Here is a 9,454-nt window from a genome sequence, read left to right on the forward strand (position 1 = left end):
ACCAACCTCCACGAATCAAGAGCAAAGTAATATTTATCGTGGAGTGGAGGGAAACATTGATGGCACCTATGGGTTTTATCCAACCAATTGAAGACAACATTTACAGAGTATAATGTTCTTCAAACCTTTGATGGAAGCTTATATTCGAGCATCTCCTTTATATTTAACCAAATAGAAGGCCCCATTGATGAGCAAATATGCCCACTTTTCCAGTACACACCTTTCGCACCTGGTGGCTTGTTGGCTTCTACCGATCTCTGTTGGATAAAGGTAGCAATCCTACAAATGGAGGATCAGATCTCTATTGGCTTCTACAAATTTTAGATCTCGGTAAGCTTCAACGAGATCTATAGGATTAACCAAAAATCCTACAAGTAAGCAAGATTCAAAATGTCAAAATGGAGGATCAGATCGAAGAAGACACAACGAATCATACAAACTCAGACCCAACTTCACAACCCAATTTTAAACTCAAAAAGGTCTGCTATTCACAGTAATTTTTCCCTAACCTTTATCTTCCCCTTATCTCAACTGGCCCACCTTGATGATAAACCAAAAACTTTTACTCCGATTGCTCCTAATTCACCTTTCCATCCCATCGTCTCCAAATATTCCCAAAAAATCTTTAACATGCGATCCCGTTTACAATCTCAATGGGTTTTCCATTTTTGTGTTCTATGCTTGTGATTTCTACCAATAAAATGACTAGAATAATTGGAATAGGTTTTGGTGTATTCTGATCTTGATTTACGAGTTGATCCGACTTTGGATCGGGTAGAACCACATTTGTTTCATACTATAGCGGGTTGTGTCGGGTCGGATCAAAAACCCAAAGGGTTTGGCCGGGTTGCAGGCCTACTTCAGGCAACAGACGCGTGTGGTAGGTGCTACACCGACATGCCCACTCATCGCAACAAGCCCAAGTGCCCTTGATTAATCATGTACATTTTTCTCTTAAGTACATGTTCAGTTTTCCAGGATGCATATATATTCTATCTTAATAACATCCAATTAATGCTCTTTGCACGCCAACAATATCACGGCCACTTAAAATTTAATCATTATTTGTATCTTTTTTTTTTCTTAGCAAGTAGAACATTTATAGATAAACTAACGGAAACAAGATACAAGTTTGATGGGGTGGGAGTCCCCTACAGTCTTCCCAAAGCCAACACACATTACAACACAAAAGGAAAAAACAAAGGAGGTGATTGGAACCAAACAAATGGCTCCCACCCAATTCCCACAAGGGGAATACCGCTTGGTGACGGTTTTAAAATAGTCTGATAAACAGACTATAAAACTGCAGCTGGAAGCCGCAGTGAAGAGGGTTGTACTGCAACGTGTTGGTCTGGACTGACTGGAAGAAACTATCACATCCACTTTTACTTGATCTTTAGTTAGGAAAAGCAAAAACATAGTGTAGCATCTAAAAACTGTGTCGAAACTTCGGCGAGCTGGCGGAATCGGCGATGGCGGCGCGTGCAGGCCATATGCCACATCTGGAGAGACAAGACTGGATGGATCTGAAAGATCTAATGCCGCAGACCCCGAAACTGCCGCGCGTGATGGCAGAAAACTTGTTAGGGACCCCGGTCAAGTCCCTAAACAATAAGTCCTCCACGCCAATGGTGGTCTTGTGATGACCGGGTCCTTATTCCTCTCTTACTTGGTTCTTGAGCAATGATGGTCAAGATGACCACTTGGGTATGGTGTGGTTAGATGTTTGGGTAAAGATGGGTGTATGGAGTGATGGAAATGGGAAAGGGATTGTGGTGGGTTCAATGGTGAGGGGTGCACGGCACTAGAGTGGGCTAGGATTGGCGCCACTTGGAAGATGGGGTTTAGAGTTTGGAAGATGTATGATGGACGGTTAGGATGGAGGTTTAGGGTTTTGCTTGACTTGAGGAATTATAGGAATGGAGTGATTTTAGGGATATGGTAGTTTGAGTGATTGAGTGATTGGAGTAGATGGAGAATAGGGTTTTGGGAGGATTCCTAAGTGGTAGGAATTCTTGAGGATTTGGTGGGACTAGTTTGGTAAGTCAAAGTGGACTTGTGAGATTTAAGGGATGAGAGATTTAAGGAATTGAAGATGATTGATAATTCCTTAAATTAATGGATGAGGAATTTAAGGGATTGGAGATGATTGTCAATTCCTTAAATTAAAGAATTGGAATTGGAGTGATTTTAGGGATAGGGTGGTTTGAGGAATTGAGTGATTTGAGTTGATGGAGGATAGGAATTTGGGAGGATTCCTTAGTGGTAGGAATCCTTGAGGATTTGGTGGGGCTAGTTTGGTAAGTCAAATTGGACTTGAGAGATTTAAAGGATGAGAGATTTAAGGAATTGAAAATAATTGACAATTCCTTAAATTAAGGGATGAGAGATTTAAGGGATTAGAGATGATTGACAATTCTTTAAATTAAGAGATGAGGTGTATGGCCGGCTATGGAAGGAGGGCTTGGTCAATTAGAATTCCTAAATTATAGAAACCTTAATTGGCAAGATGAGTGGACGGATTAGGCAATTCAAATTAGGCAAGGATTTGCCAAAATTTGAATTCAATTCTCAAAGGAAGTGAAATTCGGCCAAGGCTAAAAAGATGGAGCAAACACTTTATGGAAAGTTGACAAACACAAGTGTTGGGATATTTTATGGATTGGATGGATTGGAAGAGTAAAAAATATGAAGAACACTCAAGAACAACGAAGAACACTCAAGAACAAACTTATGAACTTGAATGAACAAAAGCATAAACAATACTAATTCAATACTTGATTCACAAATTGCACAAGAATTGAATAAATCTCATATATTGAAGAACTCAACTTGGATTCACGAATTGCACCAAGTTGCAAGAACAAGATAAATGAATCACACCTATTCACGAATTGCAATGTGTGATCCTCTCTTTGGGATTCACGAATTGCACCCAAAAAGCCCAAGTGCCTAGTACCGATTGTTGATCTCCTAAACAAAATAATCCTCCTTTAGGGAATTTGCCAAAAGATGTAAATGCAAAGACTAAGGGTCCTATTTATAAAGATTACAACTTGAAAACTCCCAATAAGTCCCTTGGAAAATAAATAATTAAATTAAAATAACCAATAAGCAATAACATAGTTAGCATGGGCCAAGTTGACCCATGGCATGCATGAGCCCATGGGTGGGCTATGTTGGCCCTTTTCTTCATGGGGTCCTATCAAAGCTCCCTGAGGCGCGGCGGCGCGTGAAAACCACGCACATCTTAAGCCGCGCGTGTGACAAACGCGGCACTTTGATGGGCAGATACCTTCCGCCAAAATGACGATCGGCACTAGGAGAAGCTGAAAAGGGGGCGCGTGTCCGCCCTAGGCCGTCGGAAAGCAGTAGATCAGCAGAGTTGAACAGAGAAACTGGAAATAAGCTAAAAAGCAGGAAAAAAACAAAGAAAAACGGAAAAGAAGGTCTTGGCCGGCGAGGAGGGGAGGTTGGTGGTGGAGCCGAAGCACCAAACCCCCTCCTCCCGGTGAATGAAAAATTTTTCTGGGTTGTGCGATACGGACGCTGGAGAGAAAATAAAAATGCTTGACTGGATTTAGTTAGTACGAGTTCATTATTTGTATCTGTTAAGAGAACATTGACAACGTTAACTGAAGGCCGCATAATTTGGAAATATTTGAGAATTGTGAGTTGAGAGATTAGGTTTTGAAAAGGTTTGAAAAAAATTGAATATATAATTTTTTAAATAAGTATTGTATTACATTTTGTAAAAGTGAAAATATAAATTTGAAAAGTTGCGTGAATATAATTTTTTAAATTTAAAACTTGTAAAAGTTGTATTAATTTTTATGTTTGAATAATGATTAAGTAATGATAACATAAAAAATTAAAATTTTGAAATAATTTTTTTTTTTTTTAGTTTAAATGATGTTTGAGAATGAAATTATAAATTTTTTTAAGATTTTACGAATTTTTTGGTTACGGAAACATGTCTGGAGATAAGCCACAGCCAAACTTAATAGAAATCTAATACAATACTTATTTAGAAAATTATATATTTAATGTTTTAGATAAGAATTTTGAGTTTTAAGATTAAATATTAAAATATTATATTTTAATATTATTATTATTTTGAGATTTAAAAAAGTGAGAAAAAAGTTAAATTGTTTATTATATTTTATAAAAAGATTTAGAAAAATTATAATAATGAGATGAAAATTTTATATTTGAGATGAAAATTCTTTGTGACTAAACAGTAACTGAATGTTTTGATTGTTAGGAATTAATCAGAAGCTGCAAATAATTCAGTGTCCCTTCAAATAGATATGCTCTGATTCCCCTTTCATGATTAGAGTCCTTAAAAGACGATTCCCCTTTAATGATTAAAGTCCTTAAAAGACAAAGATTTTCGAAAACTTATTTATGGTCATGCAAGGAACAGCACGCAAAGCTGAGCGGAAGAAAATGGGTCGGTACAGAGAAATTTTTAAAGACAAAAGCTAGTACCAATGGTCCATAACGAGCACAACGAAAGCAAAACAGCATAATTACAGATAAAAAGTCGCCATATACCTCCACTGTAGCACCACCAAGTCGCCATATACTCCGACTTCTTGTTTCCCTTTCCCATATTCACGTGCAATGCTTCCTTCCTTCACAGTCTTAACACTGCTCTGGAGAGGATTCCAGCTGTTCACTAATTAAAAGATGTAATTTATGATTCGTTCGGTTATACAATTTAGATTAGATGAGAAGATTTGTTAAAAGTTAAATAAAATATTATTATAATATAATTTTTTAATATAATTTTTATTTTAAAATTTTAAAAATTGAATTATTTATAATATTTTATATGAAAATTTGTAAAAATTATAATGATTATATGAGATGAGATGAGATGAGATAGTTTAAGTTTGAGTATCCAAACCAACCATGTTGTTATGATTGTCCAAACATCCTCAGTATATATATTTTAGCCAAAAAAAAAAAATTTATAAAAATAAATTCACGAATTGACATGATTTAATATGATAAAAATTAATTTTATTTTAAGATAGATCTAACGTATCATATGAATCAACATCAATTTAAAATATTTTTTGTTATAATTTTTTTAATTGTTTTGCTTCGAAAAACTATTCATGGTATTTTAATTTGTCTAAAAAATAATCCTAAGTTTTAATTTTTCAAATCTTGAATAAATTTAAAAAGTTATTATTCTTATTTTGATTTAGGGAATTGCTTAATCCATTGATGGTGGCCACCGATTCCCTTTTTTTATTTTATTTTTTTACTTAATATTTAAGTAAATATTTTTAATGAATTTTTAATTTTTTATTTATTTTTAAAATTTTTTTAATAAATTTTAAAAAGTATTTGAAAAGAAAACAAAATAGATAAAAAAAAAAACATATGCCTATTCGGTGGAATTCCTTTGTGAGAATAGCACCGTCATTTGATTTATTACTTGTTTTTTAAAAGTTTAAATTAATAATGTAGATTTTATTATTATTTATTTTATATCATAAGACTTATCTCTTCATGTATATACGAGGCTCTTTTCAATAAGGGCCTAACATATAAAATATTTAATTAAATATAATAGGGTGTAAAGTAAAGATTCGAAGTCAAAACTTATACTCTAATTGAAATTACTATTTATCTTAAAATTTTACGATTAAAAAATTTAAATTTTATTATTTATTTTACGTCATCACATATTTATGTCAAAAAATTGCAAGGATATTTATGCCAACAAATCTCAGAAGTTTTAACACTCTCTCTCTCTCTGGGTCTTTCCTATAAAGAAGAAAGACAGTAGTTCAGAATTATCAAACACAACAACCGTAGAGAAACGAAAAAAAAATGGAGAAAGAGTACGCGGGTCACGTTGTAGTGATCCCATATCCGAGCCAAGGCCATATCAACCCTCTCCTCCAATTTGCAAAACGTTTAGCCTCCAAAGGAGTCCGGGCCACCTTAGCTACAACTCGCTATACAACCAAGTCTATCTGTGCACCAAACATCGGCGTCGAGCCCATTTCGGATGGCTTCGACGTGGGTGGCTTTGCGCAGGCGCTAAACGGGGACCTCTATCTAAAGTCATTCAAGGCTAATGGCTCAAGAACCCTATCTGAACTCATTCATAAATACCAAGAATCGAGCTCTCCTGTCACTTGTGTTGTTTATGATTCGTTTCTGCCATGGGCGCTTGATGTTGCTACTCAACATGGTATTTACGGGGCCTCCTTCTTCACCAATTCGGCCACTGTATGCCATATATTCTGTCTCAAACACCTGGGCATCCTTTCGCTGCCAGTAAATCTGGAAAACGAACCTCTGTTGGTTCCTGGCCTGCCTCCTTTGAACTTTCTCGACCTGCCAAGTTTTCTTAAGTTTCCAGAAAGTTACCCAGCCTACATGGCCATGAAATTGAATCAGTATTCCAACTTGCACATGGCTGATTGGATATTTTGCAACAGTTTCGAAGAATTAGAAGGCGAGGTATATATGTGATTACATACCGTCATGAACATCTTTCAGTTTTCATGATTAGCCTTTGAACTTCTGCAGATTCTATCATCTATTGATTATTGAATGTCGTGCTCGTTAAACATAAAGTACATGCGTGACGTACTTTTGGTTTAACCATACGATTAACATTTAAGTTAATTTAACTGATCTTATCTCCTAGCGCGCCGCTGATTTTTTTTGTTACTGTGTGTTCAAAAAGGCAGCGGAAAGCATATCACAGCTGTGGCCAGCAAAGTTGATCGGTCCAATGGTTCCATCGGCTTATTTGGATGGGAGAATTGAAGATGACATAGGATACGGAGCAAGTCTGTGGGAGCCACTAAGCAAAGAGTGCATCAAATGGCTAGAAAAAAAGCCACCTAGGTCAGTACTTTATGTCTCCTTCGGAAGCATGGTCTCCTTGACAGCAGAACAGATGGAGGAGATTGCTCGGGGCCTGCAGGAGAGTGGCTCATATTTCCTCTGGGTCGTGAAAGAATCTGAGCAAGCTAAATTGCCTGAAGGGTTCGTGGAGTACTCGGCAAAAGAAAAGGGTCTGCTGGTGACATGGTGCAACCAACTAGAAATGCTGGCGCACCAAGCCATAGGTTGCTTTGTAACGCACTGTGGGTGGAACTCAACCCTCGAAGGGCTTAGCCTTGGAGTGCCGATGGTGGGAGTGCCTCAGTGGGCTGACCAATTGACTGATGCCAAGTTTGTGGGGGAGATTTGGGAGGTGGGGCTCAGAGCCAAGGAGGATGAGAAGGGAGTTGTGAGAAAAGAAGAATTTGTAATGTGTTTGATGGAAGTAATGGAGGGAGAGAGGAGGCATGAGATTAAGAAAAATGCTATGAAATGGAGGGAGTTGGCTAAACAATCAGTCAGTGAAGGAGGGAGCTCTGAAAAGCGTATTAATGAATTTGTGGAGCAGTTGATGTTACGTGTTAATGATAAAACTACAGGAGAATTAGCAAATTAGAACATCTCGAATGGTCGTCAACTGGCCAACCACGTAGCTTAGAGAGAACTGGATTTGCACGTGCGTTTGTGTCTCTGTGTGTGAATGGTCGAGTACCACGTACTGGCCATAATTAATCTGGTTGTTGGCCCATTAATTTCCTCTGCTGTCGTTATTGTTGTTATTATTGTATTGGCTTATGGTTTTATATGGGAATTATATATATATATATATATTTATTACATATATATGGCCAACCACGTAGATTAGAGAGAACTGGATTTGCACGTGTGTTTGTGTTTGTGTCTGTGTGTGTGAATGGAATTAATATAATATGGTTGTTGGCCCATTAATTTCCTCTGCTGTCGTTATTATTGTTATTATTGTATTGGCTTATGGTTTTATATGGGAATTTTATATGATGTTCTTTTTTATTATATATATATATATTATGTTATTCGATAACCTATGAGTATATCAATAATAAATATTATAAAAATAAATTTAAATTGATTCATTTTTATAGCTTAAATCTCTTTGAATTCTGATAATAGCCTCAAAGAAAGAAAATAAAAGTGTTTGCCACGGTGGATAGGATACATGAGTTCGTTAAGACGGTAAATTAATGATCTTTAGCTTATAATGTAGGATACATGAGTATTTTCTTATAATATATTATCCTTTTTGTCGGCGGCCCGAGCTCATAAAATCTGCTAGTTTCATCTAGACGTGGGGTAGCGGGGCCCACCCCCGTATGGTTGGACTGGCAACCCCGCCCCTTTAAAAATTATATAGTTTAAAAATTACTATATTACAATTTATATAAAATATATACTAATAAATTTAAAAACAGCATAATTTTTAAATTATAGTTTATATTTTAAATAGACATAAAGTAGGAATCCGCCCCACACCCTACCTCCTAGGATGCGGTGGTGGGGCGTAAATGTGAAAACCCCACTCCCGCCCCCATGCAAGGAGGGGTGTGGAGAGAGGACAATTATGCTATTTTCTATGACGTCTAGAATTAGAAAATTAGTGTGAAAGTCATCAACACGTTTGGTCAGTGATTACAACATAATACAACAAGAAAAACATGCTGAAATAGTGAAAATTTTTGTTATTTTGGATGACTCTAACGAACTAGCTAGGAATATCCAAAATTACCTATTGTTAACGCCTAATCACGATATAAAAATTATGAAAGGGAGCAGAATTCATTCCCAGCACGGTTGAGGTTGTTCTAGGTCAGGATTAGTGATGTGTGGGCCCTCGGCAGTAGTTTGATGCTGTTGTACGGTACCCCGTGTGTATATCCATAGTGGTGATTAGTAAATAAATACAAAGAAATAAATAGAGGGGGATATAGATCTATATGGTTTGACACTACTGCGCCTACGTCCACTGGGTTTTGGAGATATGAGAATCCATTATAATAAGCTTGTTTTATAGTCTATCATGATCTCTCATCCTCACTATACAATAGATCTTAAAAGCCGTCTTTTAGTAGAGATATCATCTCTGGAACCCTTGTCGTAAGGTAGAAGAAGCTTTCTTAGAGGAGTCTGGCCAAAAATCCCCTAAATTGTATGTGCCCATGTCTTTTATCTCCTGCCCCTTTTGCTTTAGGTCACTTCACTCCACTTTTATGTTTTATCCCATTTTTTCCTTCTGACACCTTAACATCTTGCCTTCCCTTGTCCATTTTCTACCCCCTTTACCTCTATCTTCTTTTGTCTTCTAGTGATAACCCTTTGATGAGCTGGGCCTTAAAAACCATTTTAAGCCTGATGTATTTTACCCTTAATGATGGGCACTAAGATGGACCTAGTCTTAAAGATTCGTTGCAAGTTCTAAATGAGCCAATAACACGATCAAGAGCAAAGAAGATCAATGAGGCAATGCAAAGATTGGTGAAATCCACATGGGATGAAGCAAGTAAGAGCCCAACACTCAAAATGTGTTTGAAAGAAGGAGAACCAGCTTTGATCTATTTGA

The 9,454-nt window shown here is 36.7% G+C and overlaps 1 protein-coding gene across 1 annotated transcript; it reads left to right on the plus strand.

Moving 5' to 3' along the window:
- Positions 1–5,762: 5,762 nt before the first annotated feature.
- Positions 5,763–7,809, plus strand: LOC122308991 (UDP-glycosyltransferase 74B1). The gene is made up of 2 exons (XM_043122298.1): positions 5,763–6,489; positions 6,719–7,809. Exons 1-2 carry the CDS (start codon positions 5,851–5,853, stop codon positions 7,475–7,477), a joined length of 1,398 nt encoding a protein of 465 aa, XP_042978232.1. The 5' UTR covers positions 5,763–5,850; the 3' UTR covers positions 7,478–7,809.
- The last annotated feature ends 1,645 nt before the right edge of the window (positions 7,810–9,454 follow it).

Source organism: Carya illinoinensis, chromosome 5 (genome assembly GCF_018687715.1).
Source record: "Carya illinoinensis cultivar Pawnee chromosome 5, C.illinoinensisPawnee_v1, whole genome shotgun sequence".
Taxonomy (NCBI): domain Eukaryota; kingdom Viridiplantae; phylum Streptophyta; class Magnoliopsida; order Fagales; family Juglandaceae; genus Carya; species Carya illinoinensis.